The sequence below is a fragment of the Musa acuminata genome, chromosome BXJ1-3 (assembly GCF_036884655.1).
Source record: "Musa acuminata AAA Group cultivar baxijiao chromosome BXJ1-3, Cavendish_Baxijiao_AAA, whole genome shotgun sequence".
NCBI classification, from domain to species: domain Eukaryota; kingdom Viridiplantae; phylum Streptophyta; class Magnoliopsida; order Zingiberales; family Musaceae; genus Musa; species Musa acuminata.
The window spans coordinates 3,818,066-3,837,500 of NC_088329.1; the positions used below are offsets into that span (position 1 = coordinate 3,818,066).

The 19,435-nt window shown below is 40.0% G+C and overlaps 3 protein-coding genes and 1 long non-coding RNA gene across 5 annotated transcripts in view; 3 read left to right on the top strand and 1 right to left on the bottom strand.

Moving 5' to 3' along the window:
- Nucleotides 1-699: 699 nt before the first annotated feature.
- On the bottom strand, nt 700-3,012 carry LOC135617440 (U-box domain-containing protein 38-like). 2 transcript variants are annotated; one of them, XM_065117647.1, is made up of 2 exons: nt 2,421-3,012; nt 700-2,351 (listed from the first exon to the last, which is right to left on the bottom strand). In XM_065117647.1, the coding sequence occupies exons 1-2, from the start codon at nt 3,010-3,012 to the stop codon at nt 934-936; spliced, it is 2,010 nt and encodes a 669-aa protein (XP_064973719.1). In that variant the 3' UTR covers nt 700-933. The 2 variants fall into 2 exon arrangements, with proteins under 2 accessions (XP_064973719.1, XP_064973713.1); XM_065117641.1 differs by having other exon boundaries at nt 700-3,012.
- LOC135617448 (uncharacterized) lies at nt 2,891-8,131 on the top strand. Its single transcript, XR_010488745.1, has 3 exons — nt 2,891-3,030; nt 4,299-4,470; nt 7,874-8,131. It is a non-coding gene; the product is annotated as an uncharacterized LOC135617448 (long non-coding RNA).
- Nucleotides 8,132-9,555: 1,424 nt separating this feature from the next.
- On the top strand, nt 9,556-17,075 carry LOC135617454 (chaperone protein dnaJ 16-like). The gene is made up of 12 exons (XM_065117668.1): nt 9,556-9,909; nt 11,534-11,657; nt 11,884-11,966; nt 12,066-12,177; nt 12,259-12,363; nt 14,766-14,816; nt 15,775-15,861; nt 15,969-16,077; nt 16,174-16,322; nt 16,417-16,470; nt 16,560-16,803; nt 16,902-17,075. The coding sequence occupies exons 1-11, from the start codon at nt 9,755-9,757 to the stop codon at nt 16,794-16,796; spliced, it is 1,266 nt and encodes a 421-aa protein (XP_064973740.1). The 5' UTR covers nt 9,556-9,754; the 3' UTR covers nt 16,797-16,803; nt 16,902-17,075.
- An 848-nt stretch (nt 17,076-17,923) lies between these two features.
- The window catches only part of LOC135617450 (heat stress transcription factor A-1-like), a 2,587-nt gene continuing 1,075 nt past the window's right edge, over nt 17,924-19,435 (top strand). Inside the window, exons 1-2 of the mRNA XM_065117656.1 lie at nt 17,924-18,328; nt 19,277-19,435. The exon at nt 19,277-19,435 is cut by the window's right edge and continues 1,075 nt beyond it. Of these exons, the coding sequence (XP_064973728.1) occupies nt 18,068-18,328; nt 19,277-19,435 (420 nt within the window). The 5' untranslated portion in view covers nt 17,924-18,067. The remainder of the gene's footprint in view (nt 18,329-19,276) is intronic.

Consider the following 19,435-nt stretch of genomic DNA (forward strand, 5'->3'; position numbering starts at 1 on the left):
ATTTGATATCAATAATATTTAAAATATAAATTAAGATGCTTTGATATATTATTTCATCTTCCATATTATCGATGATTTTATTTTCTTATCAAGCGCAAATAAAATAATTTTTTTGAGAATTAATGATAATCAAGTTGGATGATTTCTTCATCCGCTCATTTTAACGAACGAGGGATATATGCCAGTGAGATGATTAATTTTTAAAAATATATTTATTTAATAGTCAACTTATAAGAGTTTCTATTTAGTATTACTAATTTTTTTTTAATTTATTCTTTATTTTTAAAATAATCTCTCACTAGATCAGATTTTGTTAAAAACATATCTTTCTAAATTTTATTTCTGAATTAATATCATAATATTTTTTAATAAGAGCTATGATTATTTTTAACTTTTATTTTGATGAATAAATAATTTATAATATATATAATAAAAATAATATTTATTTATTTGACTCTTGATTTTTTTTTCACATGTTGTAATCATGTGAAAACAAAAATCAAGAGGCGACACTTATAATTTTAAATATATTAAAAATAATAAATTAGTTATCTCATCTCGATCAAATAAAAAAAATGTTTAAATATTTGTTATCAGCTAATCAACTCTTCTAGAACTTAGATTGACTACATCAAACATATTATAAAAACACCAAAGAACATGTTTGCAATACAAATTTAACTCAATGATAAAGTCATAGAGATAGAAATGTCCACATAATTTGAAACAAGCATCCAATATCCCTTATTTCTACTCCTTATCTTCCAAATTTATTACACATTTATGAATCAAAACTTGACTTTAAAGTTCCCACAAACTCAAATTAATAATAATATATAGAGGACAATGTGATGTGACGCATCACACTAAAATAAACCAATTAAGGGCTACAAATGAATTAAATATAGAGAAGACCGAGTCATCCAGACTCGGTCAGAACTCGGCCGAGTTCATGCGCGGCGGGTTAGCATAGTAATTGGGCCGCCTGCGAATTGACATCATCCCCTCCGAGACGATGCTGCCGTCGTCGTCCGCCGGGAACCCCATCGACAGCGACGGCTCGGCGTCGTCTTCGTCGTCCCCCCTCAGCGCCCTAAGCGTCTTCTTGGCCATCTCCCGCCGCATCTCGCCGCCGCTGACCCAGCCCTCCGCCACCCGCGTCAGCACCGGCTCCGCGCTCGCCGACCTTGCCAATCCGCGGAAACGGAGGCTCCCGCGGCTCATCCCGTATAGCGCCGCCACGCAGTATTCCTCCACCGCGGCAGCCGCCGGCGACCTCATAAGAGACACCACCGACGCCACTGCCCCGCCATCCATCAGCGCCGCCCGCCCCTCGTTGCAACCGGCGAGGTTGCACACGACCATCATCGCCAGCCTCGCTAATCCCGGCCCTTGCGTCGTCGACGGCGTCCCTCCCGGGGACACCTCCCTCTCCGACGCTACCGAGAGCAGGGCCCGCACCACCCCTGGAGCTCTCGCGATCTTCGAACGGTTGGCGCCGGCGAGGGAGAGGTAGTACAACGCCATCCCGGCGTCGCGACGAGCGCGGAGGCCGTCGGCTGAGGGCACGGAGAAGAGGTCGAGCAGCGGCGGGATGGCACCAAGAACGCCGATCGCCGCTCTGTTTTCGTCAGCGAGGGCCAGACTAAAGAGAGCGCCAGCGGCGTGGTAGCGGGCCTCCGGGTACCCGCCCTCGAGCACTTCCACGAGCGGCGGCACTGCCCCTGACCTCACAATGCGGACCCGGTTCTCAGGCTCCAAAGAAAGGTTCACCAATGAGGCGGTCGCGCTGATCTGGACGGCGGCGCTGCTTGAGAGGAGCATAGAGCGGAGCGCGGCGAGGAGGCGAGGCGTGCAGAGGTCGATCCGGCGCTTGCGGTTCTCCTTGGTAGCTTGCCGGAGCAACACCACAGCGGATTCCTGTTCGGAGAGCTCCGTATCCATCAATTTAATCAGAACCTCCTCTTCCGACACACCGACGTCGGCAGTCTGGGACGTGGGGAGACTGGTAGCGGTCCGATTGTGGACTTCGGGTGGCGGCGGCTCTTTGGGCGCTTCCTCGACGAAGGCCTCGGTGATGGAGGAATTGGAGGAAGACGACTGGTACGAGGACGCCGACGAGGTTAAGTGCTGCGAAAAGGAGGGAGCTTGATTCTTGGTGCGAACGGAGAAAGCGGAAGGGGCGTTGGGATTCATCGCCCCCCTCAAACTCTGGGCCGGTCTCGTCGATCTGCTGCCAAAAATCTCACCCTCCCCATCCGAGGACGCCGAAGAAGCTCGCATCGCCTCACCTTTCTCGTCGTATCGGCTGCCGTAAGAATCCGCGGCAGCTGCTGCTCTGGAGAGCTCACCTCTTTTCTCTCTTCCTCTTTCAGTTCCACCGTAAGAATCCGCGGCAGCTGCTGCTCTGGAGAGCTCACCTCGTTTCTCTTTTCCTCTTTCAGTTCCACCGTACCCGTGTGGCGATCGAGAGGCCTCACCTTTTTCCGCCTCCTCTGCTTCGTCGAAAGAGAACGCCGCGAATCTCCGCATGAATTCACCCCTTCGATCTCTTCTCCCATGACCACCACCACCACTACCATCACCACCGGCAGCATGAGGAGGGGAGGGACGTGGATTACTGGAGGGGGGCATGAGGCTACGGACGAGGGCGCGGGCGGCGTCGGGGGGCATGGGCTGGGGGGGCGGTATGCCAATGCTCTGGCACCAGCTGAGGATGGCGGACTTGAGGGCGACGTTGGGGATGAGAACGAGAGGGGAGGGGCTGAGTTCGAGGGAGAGGCCGGGCGGGGAGAAGGCGAGGTCGGCGCAGGCCTGGACGCAGCTGCGCTCGAAGGTGTGGCCGGAGGGAGGGACGATGACGGGGTCGGCCATGAGGGAGCGGGAGATGGGGCAGAGGAACTCCACGGCCATCTCCGCCGCCGCTATGGAGGACACAGGCGAGGTGCTCGAGGCGGAGGTAGACGAGCGGTGGTCGTTGGAGAACCTCCAAAAGGGCTTGCGGCTTCCCATTCAATCCCTTTTCCCAAGGTTGACCATATAATCTCTCTTCCCCTTCCTTCCTTTCCTCCATTTTCTATTGTGTTTGCTTGGTGATTTGGAAGAGGGAAGACTTGGAGATGGAGAAGACCAAAGGAAGGGAGAGAGTAGTAGTGAAGAAAAAACAATATTAGCAATAAAAGTAATAACAAAACAAAGAAAACTAGGAAAAAAAGCAATTCAAGGAAAATAAAAAGAAAATAATAATAAAAACACCAAGTTGACTTTGGCCTTCAGAGAAGAATAAATCAAATGCTTCCTTCATTTCCTGAATATAGAGTTCTTAGTTCTGTATGTGGATAAGCCAATCAATTGCCAATGACTAATCAGTTTTGTAGCAAAACGTTTCTTTAAATTGGTTCTTTGACTTTGACCAAGGTAAATATAATGTGTAAGATTCCTCATTAGCCATGAATAATTACAATACTATTTGATGATAAGGTGGGATTTGTAGAAATCAGACTTTGACTCTTCAAAAGATCCACTGGCTTTAAAAGAACCCAAGTTTGCTGGTTTCCCCTCTACTGCACAACTCAGCTTCTATATTTTAATCAGTGTTGTGGGCTTAGAAAATGAACCTGTCCTTGTATGACCTCATAAAAATAATTATTCAGAGTGAGAGGATGGTGTTAAATATTGGATGGCTTCAACACATGATACAGAGATGGCATGCACATAAAGTTAGATAATGGTTGCCAAGATTACATGAAGCATTGACTTTCCGGCAAAATCTTGTACATGAGCACTGAGCTTGTTGAATCATTTGATTGTCATTTGCAATGCCAACCATCTATAACATGTAGTTTGAGTTTCTAGCTTCGGTTTCTTTCTCTTATGAATGCTACACCAAAGTATCCATGATAGTTAGCAACTATGCTCCCTCTTTGAAGTAGATATTGGAAACAAAACTTGTTATTAGTACTTTTCAAGCCACTGCTTGTACCTACTAGTGTTAGATCTTACTAAGTCAATTAACTAGATTCAACAATATATCAATATCTCTTTCATCAAGACAGCTGTTTAGTTCTTTTGTAGAGAAAATTTGGTTTATTAGTAAGAGTTGTTGAGCATAAGCTCTACCAGACCCCATTATATGCTAAAGCTGTAGAAGTTGTTGGATTCTCCCAGACATGCCAGAGTTTTAACTTTTTACAGCAGCAGACTTGCTTGCTTCATAGGTTCTCAATGTCATACTTTAATCAGCTTTTTTTAAAGTGGTTGACTGTTAATTTGTTGCTAATTTACAGTGCATATTGCAGTGTCCTGGTCCCATTTGACTTGTGAGTAGTCATCAAGTTCAGCACCCAGCCAGCAGGAAGAAAATTGCGTTTGCAGATTTATTTGACTTTTATACCACTTGGAAGTTGGATGGATGGCTGAAGTTTTATGCTTGGCCATTTAGTTTCCCACCACAGATTCGAGCTCCTGAAGGTCAATTCTCTATTTGCTTATGATTTTTCAGTTATATTCTTTAATGAATCGAAGTTTTTATTTTCATAAGTTATGGCGATCTAGCACAGCAAATCAACTGATAAAATAATATGTTTAGGAAATACTACTTCAAGCAACCACATAAACTACAGAAATCTAGCAGTCATGACAATGAAAACACTGAATTTGAAGCTTGTGGCAGCAACAATGTGTTAATCCATTGGTAATTGTCAAATGTCAAAATACATTAGCTTGGTGAAAAATCTTTCACTATATATTATTTCATCTTACATTTGGAAGACATATTATTCAGGCCCTGCCTTGTATTTCTTGAAGCAAAATTGCAGTTAGCTGATGGTGCTTTAAGACCTAATATTTTTCTTTTATGCTTGCAGTTTAATTTTCTTTAGATGTTTGTTTCATTGTAATCAAGGCTTGATCAAACTCCGAAGCATTGCTTTCTTGTGTTACATGCATCTTCCTCTATCATCTTCGTTGTGGTTGATAGAAAAAAAGTGTTAGAAGGTCCTTGAAGTGCCAACCATTGATTGTTTCCTCATTTAAATCAATAAAGGCTTCCAGTTGACGAAAGAGGACATCAAGGACATTCCATTCTTCCTCTTTCCTTCCCCACTCAATTGCCCAACCCAATCAAAGAAGAGATTCTTTCCATAGCTTACATATAAATTTTGGACTCAGTCTCTTGAGTGTGATTTAGAGAGATCTGTTGATGCTACGTGGTATATGAGCTGGTTGCAAGAAACATTACAGCCGTGCATAGCATGGATATGATATCACGTGCCCATATGATATGGTGTGAATTGTTTTCAGGCCCAATATACTACAGTATGCTGTTAGATGTACCAGACCAATAAAACAATTAGTCCATCTAAGACATGCTGCAGAAGTAGATTGCCAACTCTGTCCTTCGTAGATTGCTGATGGTATCATTGAGATGTGTTTCTGATAAGTGTGTGAATCATGAAAAACTGCCTGCTGAAAAGCATTTAGTGAAGATATTCTTTAGATTTTGTAGAATACTTCAAAATTAGGAAGCAACATAATCGCCAAATGGCAACTCTGAATTGTAGGTGGGAAAAGGATCATATAAAGCACATATGGAATGCCTTTAGATAGGTATGTCAGAGTGATGATTTTGCCCAGAGAAGCTAAAACATTCATGACAGGAGAATGTCGGCTAATTCTATTTCATGGGAGAAAAAAATCTGAAGTGCTTTAACTGATTGATGGGGATGGCTATGATAACCATTTTGATTAGTTAACTATCTGTGGGACTTTGAAACCTGTGGCAAACAAAAAGTTGCTAAAAGGATAGCTTTACAGATGACTGTCCTGACAGCTTCACTGCTTCTGTTCAAGATCAAGCTTTATTAGTCACCACCAACTTAAAAAGAACCTTGCGATGATCCTTCACTGCAATCCAGCCTTCTTTAATAGTTTTCTAGTTTCATGACTTAGCCTTGGCTTTGGTTGTCACTCTCCAATTATGATAAAGTTTCAAGAGAAGGGAGAATTGCTGTGATGGAACTTCTCAGAAGGAAAAGGTCTTGTTTAGCTGTGTGAAAGCTTGAAGTGGAACCCATAGAAGGTGAGGAAGCTATTCAGGAATATAAAGAAAACCATGGTTGTGGGAGAGTCCTGTCACAATCACTGTTGTTTTGTTTATGACTAAGGGACAATGGCTCTCTCACTTTAGTTTTAGCCCTGGGCTTTCTGATGTTAACTTTCAATTACAAGCCTTTGGTTTCTATTATTTTATACTGTCTTAGTTGTCAATAAAGCATTAAAGAGCAAAGACCCATATTAAGAGTTACAAAGAAAGTAGGCAAATGTGAGATGTGTACTACCTGTGATTGAAATATGACAGTGCAAATGAAGAGCTGATTGCCTTCATTAGGAAAGATTAAAAGCCTGATCTTAATCCCATGAATCTTACATCCTCAGTAGATGGCACCATTGTGCTGATTAAAGTAGTTTTTGCATTGTTCTCTTGTGGGTGTCTAAAGCACTGCTCTCTTTTATCTTTTGGGCATTTAAAAACATGAAGTGATTCTACTGTACAAGGCAAGGTGTTCCACCCTTGTACAATACAAAAGGTGTTCTATTTTAAATCTTCCAATCACTCATCACTAATTCTTGTAGTCATTTTTTCTCAATAGCTAGAAATTCCTTTTAGTAACAAGCAAGCTGTGTAAAATCAACAGAAATTAGTGAGAAGTTTTGTTCTATTATCACTCTTTTTCTATACAATAATTCCTGTTCATATATTAAGTTTGATACCATCATTAGATATTTGATCATGAGACCGTGGTAGTTAAATTTCTAGTAGTTCATTTATTTATTATTTTTTGAAAAAAAGAAACTATATTATTGCTTCAAATTTCTAATAAAAATATATGTGAAGATCATTATGTAATAATAGAGATAAATACGAGGGATGAGAAGCCACCCATATCAAAGAAGAGTGTTTCATTTTAGTAGCAGTCTAATTTGTTGCTTGGTTATATTCCGTATAATAGCGTAAAAAGTGATAATAAATTAATCATCATAGAATCTTCTTGATGTGTATGATGGTGAATCGGAGACGCCAAGGAGGTTCAACGTCCTTGATGAATATATCGTCGTTGATGCTTTTGTCAAAGACATCTATTTGTTCGGCTCCTAAAAACTCCCAAATGGTCCCCCGACACAAATCTGAATCCTCCAGACAGCATATAAGAGGAGTTATTAGATTATTTATTATTTATAATAGCTGAAACCCAAAAAAATAAGTATGGTTTTAGCCTAGTAAAATAGGTGAATAACTTCTGTTGTTTATATTATGGAACATCACATTCTCTTCTCCTTGTTATTAGACATCTACCTGAGATTCTAAGATCATAAAATTGTATCTTGCTGTTGCTAATTATAATCTTGTAATGCAATAAAGGTTGGTTGAAAACAGTGGTTAGCCATTAATCATTTTATTATTATGAGTGCACTCTCACCTGATCTACATCATGGAATTAAGTTGGAACTTCTGGTGCAGTCTGTTCTGGTGCAGCCTGTTAGAATGTGGGAGGAGATGGAAGTGTTTAACTGATGACAGCCCATGCAAGTAGATTACTTACAAAGTCAACATCTTTAAGTACCTTGGATGATAAAGCTAAATAATTTGACTCTCTAAATATTAGATGATGAATGATTTATGAATCATTCACAGTGATCAAGTATATGGGCAATGCATTGAAGCAACTGCAACACTTCTGACTTCATCCCACTAGATTCTGCATCACAACTCCACATTATCAAGCAAGTAGCAGACTAAATACACTAATTATGACCATCCAAACTTTGTTTTTGGATGTCAAGAGTTTCCTGAAGCCACATTTGAACTTGGCAGGTGAGCAACTGAGATGGAGAGAGAGGCACCAGTATTTGCTAAAAGGAATTGAAGTTGTTTTCTCTACCTTCCTCAGTTATTTGACTCAACAAAAGCAGTGACTCCCATCATCAACAAAAGAGAGAATCAATGTAAAGTTTTGCTTGCTGTTGTCCTTGAAGGATACAATTAATCTATGTGCATAATTGTGTTTGAGATTTGCATCAAGACAAAAAAGCATCATTAATCTAAGAGGTATAGAAGAATGTTGGTAGTATGATTCCCTCTCTTGTGTTTTGATGCAAGTTTTTATTTTTGGTGACAGAAATGATGATGTTGTCATTTGAACTAAAGTATGGTTTTGTCATTTACATGCTTAATTTTAAAAAATATCCAAAATATCTCTAAAAAGTTTCTTATCAATTTTTTTTTATTTTAAATTTTAATAGTATTTATATTCGAATCATAATATAATATATCAAATGATTTAATATATTTATAATATTTTTAAAATAAATTCTATAATGTTTTTGTTGTGGTGATAAAAACACTATGGTAGATTAAAATTTTTTGAGAAATAATTTAAATTAAGGATATCGTTTTAAAAAATGAAATAAAAGATAAAGATTAATATATTTTTAGGAAAATCAGAGAAATCATAAATCATTCCAAAAGAAGAGTGTAGTTCATAGATGAGTCAAGAACATGTCATGGGTAACATATTTCTCATTGTTTTTAGGATAAGACAAAAGACGAATCGCAAGGAAAATAAAAAGGTATAAATCGGAAAAGAGAAAAGAAAAGAACAAACCGATGGCGGAACGCTTCATGCCAAATGGGACAGTTCGCGAGGACAACACATCCATCATAATTTGTCTCGTCCATACCACGTCGCCATCCTACCCACATCGGATTGCACGGATCATATGATTTATCTATCATAAATAATAATTATTTCCTCTTTACCCCCCAATAAAGCAGAGGCCACCAACACAAATTAATCCCAATAAGCAACCCACCACAGCCTGTTTGAGCTTTGAATGCAGCGGCGATCAATAAAAAGACAAGATTTCGAATCTTGGGCCCCACCCTCGCTTGGGTTGAGCTGTCGGGCCTCACCGACACCCCTTTAATCTCCCCACTCCTCCGTGGCCCCACACCGACTCCATTCGTAAACAGGTGTTTTCCTGGGTACCGGTGAGTTGGGCCGGTGAACAACCGCTGCAATGGCTCCACGCCGCTGCCACGGACACCAATGGCTCCACTCCCCCTCTTAGTCGCCGTCACAAACCCGTTCCTTACCTTTTCGAGGTACCTCATCGGTCTCGGGGCCCGATCTCTCCCGCCATTTGCAAATGGGTTTTTTCTTGGGTAAGTGTAGACTGAGTCGAAGAAGAAAGGCTCTGATGGCTCCCCCTCGTCCATTTAATAGCACCCGCGTAAGATTGTCCGCCGGATGACATTGACGAAACAATGGACGGTGGATGTCTTCCCGCAGAACAAGGTTTATGCGGCATCAGCGGTTGATGTGAGGGAGAAGTTGCCTCGGCTGGCGTGAGCATAGAGGGACAAGGTAACAGCTGCACTGTTCATGGGGAGCAGTGGAAACCCCACCCTCTCCTTCCCCTCTCCCCGCTCTCCAAATCCTCTCGCCCTCTTCGCCTCCTCTTCTTCTTCGGCTCTCTCTTCTTCTTCGTATTCTCCGATCGCAGAGCACGGTGGGGCACGGGGCGACGGATCTCGTTCGCCGCCGTGATGGGATTCGAGATGGGAGCGAGAGGGTGTTAGGCTGGTAGATCTGTGTTCTTCTCTGCGTGGTTCGGATCGCGTTGAGGTGTTCGATTCCTTGGCACCGAGAGCGATTAGGGTTAGAGCCTGCAGGTTGGCTTTGGGTGGAGAGAGATGCCGGCTCCGGGTTTCTCTTCCTCCAAGTCGGAGAGGAAAGGGGATACCAATAAACAGCAGCAGCAGAGAAGGGATCCGTATGAAGTTCTTGGTGTCCCTCGCAATGCCACGGAGCAGGAAATCAAGAGTGCGTACAGGAGAATGGCTCTCAAGTAAGAACCCTGAATTCAATCTGGGGGATTTTAAGGATGCTGTTTCTGCGTTCCTGTTGCCTCTACATCGCTGCGACGAATAATGAGTGTCTATTTCTTGTTGGGATCTTGCAGTATTATCTTGAAATGGCCCATTCTAGCTTGCAGAATGGAGTTGATATCTTGTTCTAACTAGGGCAAACAATTGGTACAAGTATCAACAAAATTTAACGTTCCTATCATACATAAATGTCCAGGATTTTTTATTATTCATGTTATCGTGGAGAAATGATAACTTGTAATTTGATATTGCATACCATTTGACGGAAAAAAGACATTTTTCAGATACATAGTACATTATAAATAAATTTTTATATATGCTTATTGGATTTGCAACTGGTTTTACAACTGTCATATCCACCTTTTGTAGGAAAACCTATAGCAATGGTTCCAAGTGATGGTGAATAACACTAAAAGAAATCAGTCTAAATTTCAGTGATGAATTGAACTTAAAACGTTTGGTACAAGATTCTTCAGTGACACTAATAGTATGCCAAGTCTGCCTAAGCTTCTTAAAACTTTGAGCTATTATCTTTTACATATCTGATAATTGTAGCTCCTTTGAGTCTGCAAATATCTGGAAGTCAACAGATGGATGGGGATCGATAAAACTCATAGCTGATTATGACATCAGTGATACTAGCTACAATGAGTTGGGACTATCTACAAGTCATCTAAATCATTTAGCCCTCTACCAAATCTCAGTTTGTTAATTCTTAACATATACTACAGCTCTCTACCAAATTCCAGTTTGTTAATTCTTAACCTATATTACATTATAAGGCCAGCCTGTCATAGTGTCATGGCCATACACATAAAAAATCCAACTCAGTGAGGCTGGCTGGTGCTGATCAGGAATAGATGGCTCCAAATAGAGGTGGATATGTTGGTGAAGAAGAAAATTTTCTGGTGCTAAAGTTTCATTAAGTGACGACTCCAATCTCTTAGATGGTTTAATTTCACCATTATAAAATATTTCCATAGGCTGAGAGATTGTCTTTCATCTAGTTAATTCAAGTATCTTCTTTCTTCCATGAGAATTCAAGTAGGATATGTACTTTGAGTTTTAAGTAAATGAACATATTTCTCTGTGATTTAAGTTGCAATAATAAATCTCTATCTCGCTTGGCAATTTTCTTTAAATTTAATTTTGCTAGGAGAAAATTTCCAATTTGTTCTTTAATGCCTCCTTATACTGATCCAGTTGTAAGCTTGGCTATGATACCCAGGATCCAAGTTAGCTGGTATACAACTAAATGCTTGAAGCTGAATCAAGGTAGAAGAAAATTATATGCACAACAAAACGTAACAATTTGGAATATATCATGATCATTACAACTGAGGCACTGAAACTTGTTGTTTCACTTGAAGTGGTGGAAACATTCAAATTTGTAAAAGTTGTATGTAATTTATGATATGGTTTAATTTGTATGTCACTAGAGAACATTAGTTGCGTCTCTGATGCTCATCCTATCAGTCCTCTGGTGGCCACATAATTTTCTTTGCATACTCAGAAATTGAAATATTTTTGGTGAGAGATGATACAAAGGACCGTCATAGTATTTGTATTCTGTTCATTTTGCAGGTATCATCCTGACAAAAATGCAAATGATCCTATAGCAGCTGATGTTTTTAAGGAGGTCACCTTCTCATACAATATCTTGTCTGATCCAGATAAACGGCGCCAATATGATACATCAGGTTTTGAGGTTAGTGATACAAGTTACACAGCTGCTGTTGGATTTAGTTCTATTAGATGATAATTCAGATCTGTCTCTGTCTATCACTAAAACTATTTTTTAATATGGGATTTCTCCATCTACTATGTTGTCATATATTTTATGTAAAAGTTTGTGTTCTGTACCCTTATCATTTATTTCTTGCTTTCATTTAAGCCACCAGACAGATTCATGAAGTTGACATTTCTTTGTTCAGGCTATTGAATCAGATAGCCAAGAATTGGAGCTTGATCTTTCAAGTCTTGGTACTGTAAATACAATGTTTGCTGCACTTTTTAGGTAAAACCAGTCAGTGGAACTTGCTATTATCTTTGTACTTTTTGGTAGCTCTTTTTGCACCAATTATCAAAAGACCTCTGACTATATACTGCATGTTAGTAAACTTGGAGTCCCAATTAAGACAACTGTATCTGCAACTGTTTTGGAGGAGGCGCTTAATGGCTCAGTAATCATTCGTTCACTTCCTTTGGGTCAGTCGATTGCTAGAAAGGTTATCATCACATTTCCACTTGTTGCTTTTAGAACTGTTGCATTCAAAATTTTGAATATTTACTTTTCCAATACTGGACAGGTAGAAAAGCAGTCTGCTCACTTTTACACAGTAGAAATAACAGAGAGGGAAGCCCAGATGGGAGTGGTTTGTCGTGTTTATTCAGCTGAAAAAAGCAAATTCAAGGTTATGTCAAAATTTTGAATATTTACATTATGTATGCATATATACATACTGTATGTATATATTTAATATATAACAATATTCAGGGCAATGAATGCTGTTAAAATTTTTGAAGTATAAAAATTATATTATCAGAAGAGGTTCCCATGAAGAATCTCTTCGAGACATGTTTGCAGCTTCGAACATTACCTGAAAAGGAATCTTTAATAATTGATTTTTAGTTCACTCTAATGTTATGGAGTGTCAAGAAGTTCATTTTCTTAACACTCTGGATTTATCACCTTATACCTGTAAATATTTGCACTTCAAAATGATTGTTATATGGATGATGTCCCCTTGTTGTACATGTAGTGATGGCAATGGGTCACTTGAATCCAATCCCCAACCTGACATAATTACCTTTCTAACCGAATTTGTCCTGAACTTAATTAAAGTGTATCTGAATCTGATTCAAGTGAGTTGGATATACCTGGATATGAAAAACCTGATGTGCTGTCATCTCTACTCTCTTTAGGAATGACAATGGGTAGGTATCCTTACTGAAATCTTACTCCAACTTATGTACCTACTTCCATGCCCAACGTGTCCCAAACCTTGTTAAAACCAACCTGGATTTAGTGGGTCAGTAGACCGACGTAACCAAATAATATTACCCTCTGTCATCCCTGTGAGCATGGATACTTGTTTAATCTCAACACATGATACTTGGAAACATATTGAGACATTTGTACCATCCACACCAAAAATTGTTAATATGTAGTATGGTATAATGTATGTCATCTGTATGTAGAAGGTTCCAAAAGATGTAAAATATTGTCAACATATAATTGACACTTTTTATTCTTAGTGATTTGTGTTTGAAGTATTCTTGTTTAGATTTTTTGCAATCTATATGAATGGTTGTTGCCCTTCATATGAATTGGATTTTTCATAGATTGCCTACATTATACAAGCTATGAAATTGGACAATATATAAAAAACACATGTCACAAATGTTGTGCCTGGGCTGTATCATGTCCTATAAGACTGTTCAGTAATGTCATTGGCCATGTTTCATGGTCCAGTACATGCTGGTCCACTTCCAATAGGGTTGTAGACTGGAGTATGTGTCAGTACTCCTCAAGCATCAATCTTACTTATTAATTTTCGTTGAGTAGACTGGTTTGGTTGTTACAACAGGTGTACCATTAGTTCCATAATGGGTTCTGGTTTAGGCTTTAAATTGCTACCGTTCTAGGAAGAGAAATTTCATTCCATTGCTTGGTACATTCTTTCATCTTGACATGATCAAATGGGAAATAGTTGCAGTGCCAAGATCTAACAAAGTAACAATGTTTGTTGTGGATCTCCAATGATGATTAGGACCACTGTTGGTAGCTTAAGCAAAATGGTGCATACACTATCTGTTTCCTTTTCAATCATTCCTTCCTTTTTATCCTTTTCTCTCTCCTGCCAGCGCACTCGTGTTAGCATAATGATGAACTATATTATAGAAGTCTTTGTTAGCTTGCATGGTGTTTTCACCTTGCATACATCATGTACTTTTGCCACTGCAAGAAGCAAATTTTTTTGACATATTGTGCGGTTGATCAGGCGCTCAACCTATATAAATGGAACTTTTTAAGAGTCTTACATGGATCGGAGTCATCATAGTGGCCTATGACTAGCAAATAAAACATAAGTTAGAACTTGCAAGGAAGTGCTGCCAAAACCTAAGGTTATAAAAAATTTAACTGGTTGTCAAGCTCATGCTGTGCAGTATTCCATGAGAGTAAATTGCGTTTGAGTTCATTGTCATTAATCTATGGAAAGGTCCAACCAGGACTATAAGATCTCTGTTTCTTTGTTGATCTTAACTTCCAAAAGTCATCGACCTTTGAGAACTTCACGGTCTATGGTTCATGATATTTATCTTTAAGTTTAGTTCATACTCTTTGCAGGATTTATGAGTTGTTATTGGATAATTTAATAGCTTTTCATGCTTCTACAACTTGACACAAGAATGATTTTGTTTTTTATGAACCAAACCTTGAAATTTGTAGCAGGATAGATCATATTTTTGCTGGTAGTGCAACCTGATTCAGATCAGGTGGTGCATATCTAAATCAGAAGATCTTGACTTGTCATTACCTTAGGGATCCAATTATAAGTCTAGCATCTAAGATGCATAACAGAACAGAGGTTAAAACAAATCCATGCATCTTCACTTAAGTTCCAGGTTAATTTACCTCTAACTATGTATATGCATTGGTAGCCAGTTGTCTCTTCATGGATTATTTGCTTGCGCTATGCGGGTTGAACTATTTTTTAGGAATTTATTGATGATGGTTACTTCTACTATTTTACTGCATCTTTTTAGGAATTGAAATTTTATTCTTACTATATTTTTTGTAATGTATTTGCAGCTATTGTACTTTGAGCAGGAAGAAAATGGTGGACTCAGTCTTGCATTACAAGTAAGCATATCATGTTGGTGAATTTATTAACAATAGTATATTGCCTCTTGTTAATTTTCTTTTGTTGTCTCGACTGTTTGATTAGTTCTAAAAGAGATCATATGCAACCATGTGGAGAGTTCAACATAGCATTCTTTTCGTTTACTTTATCATCTCTGTTATTTGTGTCCTTTAGCTTTGTCTGGCATCCAATATGTTTCAGTTGTGTCTCCTCCAATCACCGGTACATATTTTTTAGCTCAAACTTTTGTTGTTTATGCTTTTTATTATCAAAATCTGTTGCTTTAACAGAGAAAGCAGATGCCCTTGTGTGATATCTGGTGTACGAAAGAACAATATCTTACTTCCTACTTGTTTATGTGTAGCTCCATGATTTACAAAGGACAGCATGTTGCATGAGGTTCCTACCTATGCGGGCTTGGGGAGAGTCATGTATTTAACTTGACCTTAGCAAGTGATAGTTACCAATTATTATGTTGGATGCAGCCAGGATGAGAGAAATAAATCCTAATATGGATCAGTGTCCATCAGCTTAAATTAACAATATTTGCTTGTACTGAAATCAACTGCTGCATTATCTCTAATATGGCGTTTCAGAGTTTTGATTAATGTAACTGATATGAAAACTATATTAATCTTTTGACTATTGGTTTGATTTTAAACCAATCCCAAATACCTAATCTCTATTGGTTGATCCTGATCTCAATATTTTAGAGCTTGAGGTATGCAAATTGTGAGGTTCTCAGAAGTTCCAACATTTCCTCTTGCAGATAGTATATATTGTGGATCAGCTAATAATTGTTTAAAATTGAAAAAACTGTGTTGCAACTATTTCCTCCCTCTGTAATTCTCCTCGTATTCTTGCCATCTTGTTATCGTTTCCTTAATTGTGTGGTTTATATTTTAGGTGATCACATTTAGCTTGTGATATATTCATCTGACAACCAGACTGGTGCAGGAAGACAGCACTAAAACCGGAAGGGTTACTTCTGCTGGAATGTTCTTTCTTTGCTTTCCTGTGTATCGGTTTGATCAAAGCCATTCGGTGAGGTTAACTGGTTTAAATTCTGTGCAAGTGACTCTGTAACCAAACAAGGTGATTGTTACTGAATGATGCACTTTTATTTGGTTACCTATGTTTCTTACCTCCAGATAGCGATTGCTAAAGATCCTGATGCTAAATTCTTCAAGAAATTGGATGGGTTTCAAGCATGTGAAGTAAATGAACTGAAAGCAGGCACCCATGTATTTGCTGTCTACGGTAAGTTGTATATTTACACAATATATTTGACTGACTTCTTAACATAGAGCTTTGCAGCTAATATCTTACATATTCTTGTTGAATAAAATTTTGAAGGTGACAACTTCTTCAAAAGTGTCAACTACACAATAGAAGTTATGTGTGCCGAACAGTTTTCAGCGGAAAAGGAGAAACTGCGGGATGTGGAGGCAAAGATATTAACCAAAAGGGCTGAGTTGTCTAAGTTTGAGACAGAATATAGAGAGGTTTGTATGCATATCCTGGATGGTGCTACTACAGTGACTTACTTTTGGTGACATTTGCTCATCCGAGTCTGCTTCTCTATGCTGAGATTGACAGGTGTTGGCCCGATTCACAGAGATGACCAACAAGTATGCACAGGAAATGCAAGCAGTGAGTTCACCATTTGACACTGCTGAGCAAAGCCCCATTTCTTAACTGCTTATATTGTGATCTAAATATGTTATTATTTTCTGCTACAGATCGATGAGCTGCTCAAGGAAAGGAACACTATTCATGCCTCCTACACCACCATTTCACCTTTAAAAAGAAACTCAAGTAGCAGCAAGATCAGCAGTCCCTTCAATGGGTCCAAAAGTGACGAAGAGTGCCCAACGACAGAAAAGAAGCCAAAGGATGAAAAGAAGTCTAGGGACCGGACAAGGCGGAAGAAATGGTTTAAGATTCACTTGAAGGTGGACAAAAGGAAGGCGTGTTGATTACATGGTGAGCAACTGTTTTAAGTTATGTCAATGTACATTGTCTCACTTCGATTCCATGCCTTTGTGCTTAGTTTTCCTTATCCTTTTCTCGGTGTTGCGTAGGTTTTATCCTTCGAGTATCCCAAACATTCTCGAGGATCCGTACCAGAAGCCTCCCAAAAACATATTTTGTTCTAATCTTATTTCTCTTTTGCTCTCTCATCATTTGTTTGCCCACAGATTATCAATGTTCAAACAGCCAAGTATCCAAGCAATCTAGATTAATGTTCATGATTAGTCTTCTGGGCTCTCTTGCAGCTTTAGAATGGAGCAGTAGTGCCTTTATGTACATAAGGGACTTCGTTTATTTTGTAGCCCACGTCAAATCAAATTCTTTTACTTTTTTAAGAGTATTGTGGTAAGATGACACATCATTTATGATTATTTCCCGTTTCATGATCCGCGATGGTAATGCAATAAGTCATGTTGAAATTTGACGATACAATTGACACGACCTTTGCTCGGCCAACATTACAGAGTGATTGATTCGAATCAATACATTGAAGCAAAAAGGATCACTCGGCTCTCACGTGCAGCACTGCCGGTCTTAATCCAACGGCCAGCGTTGCTACGTGAGATAATTCGGGAGGTCAACTAGCATCTCCACCCGGGCCACAGCATCGGGCCCACGATGTACTCCAATCCCATCTCTTCCCGTTTAGGCGGGGAAGCGACGGCGGGTGGGAAATACCAAAATTGCTCGTTCGTTCCACGACAGCAGACTCCCCCGTAACCGCACACGTGGGGCCCTTTTACTTATTATAGTGTCATACCGTTGGTGATCGAGGTAATTTTTACAATGTGTGGGGACATAATAGTATTTTGATTCATTGCGAAGGAAAGACGTCGGTGTCGTCGCGGGCTAATTAAGGAATCATCTTTTACGATGACGTACGCGGAACCTCTCCAATTAAACTTTCGATTGGTGTCATCCAATTCGTGCACCGGAACCGTCCGGTGACATGGACCGCGCCTTTAAGCATGTGGGTCCATCCGTCATTTTGAATGTGAGCGGTACGATCACCATCCGATGCTATCTCACCATTCATTGAGATATCTTTGTTGCTCAAAGACAGCGCCGGGGCAGTTCGACAAGGAACGAGAGAGGAGGACGGAGCCCTACGATGGCTTTACCTTCTCGTGCGATCGGATGATGAGCCCTGAACTCCGATCTCATCTCCGACATCTGTTTCCGCCCGCTAGATCGCATCGAGGAGGGCGGAGGAGCGATGGAGAAATGCGGGGGAGATGGAGAAGCGGTGGCGGCGACGGCGGGTGCGATCCCCGGGATGAACGGGAGTGCGCCGCCGCCGTTCCTCAGCAAGACGTACGACGTGGTGGATGATCTGGCGACCGACGCGATCGTTTCGTGGGGAGCCGGGAATAACAGCTTCGTGGTGTGGAACACGGCGGACTTCGCTCGGCATCTCCTGCCCAAGTACTTCAAGCACAGCAATTTCTCTAGCTTCGTGCGGCAGCTTAATACCTACGTAACGCCCTTCCGTCCTCTGTTTACTTTGATTAATTTATGTTTGATTCACGTTATTCTGTCATTTCCAATCCAATTTTTCGGTAGTTGCAGTTCCTCGTTTCAATCGGTGAGGGTCGATGGATAATACCTAGGGACATGGTAGGACAAAAGAATCCCAAACATTGGTGCCATTAGAGGTTGATCGCAAGACATTGTCCTCTAAATTAGGAAAAGCATAGTAGATTAATCTTCAAACCCGTCCGGCATCGACGATATCCTGTGACCTCTGTCACTTTGAAGTCATGAAAATGATCGAGAGTGTCGATGATGAGCTAGGTAATGGTTCTAGTTCTATACAGAGTTTGAACTTTTGATGCATAGGAATTGTTACGGAGTTTTCTCACTAAAATTCTACTACATTTTGTTTGATTAAGTGATTGTTTCATGAAAGTCAAAATTGGTCCAAATCAACAGTTCTAAATTTAGAACTACAACCTACAAGAGTTGTAGAACTCAGAATGAAAACTAGAAGAAAGAAACAAAGAAGAGGATTTAGCAGAAATTGATGTGAGAGATGGATAATTGCTTTGTCCTTTATGCAATAAGGCTACAAATAGTTTGATGAACTAATCTGTGATGTTAACTCTTGGAAGGCCAATTCTCTTGGAGAATTCCATGATAGGAGGGTCATTTCCTTTTACTTCTTTTCTTCTAAATAAACAATTAAGTCAAGTCCCATGATTGGTATCAAGAGACAGTTTTCAGAATAGCTTTAGCTTTAGCCATGAATTGACTCTGTTTGAAGTATTAAACCGGAGCTTCTTTGTATGGAATCTTTACCTTCAAGATTGAGATTCTTCCACTCGTATATGACTTTATTAAGCCTAACTTGGTCGAAGAACATGTGTGCTTTGTTGAGGTGAAAGATGTCAAACAAGTGCTTGGCTGAAGAGGGATTTATGTGCAGGGTTTCAAGAAAGTTGATCCTGATCGCTGGGAGTTCGCAAATGAGGGATTTCTAAGAGGTCAAAAGCAACTCTTGAAGGCTATAAACAGGCGGAAACCGTGTCAGTCACATGCCCGTAGCCAACCAGAGCAGACTCCACCACAGAATTCTTCTGTTGCG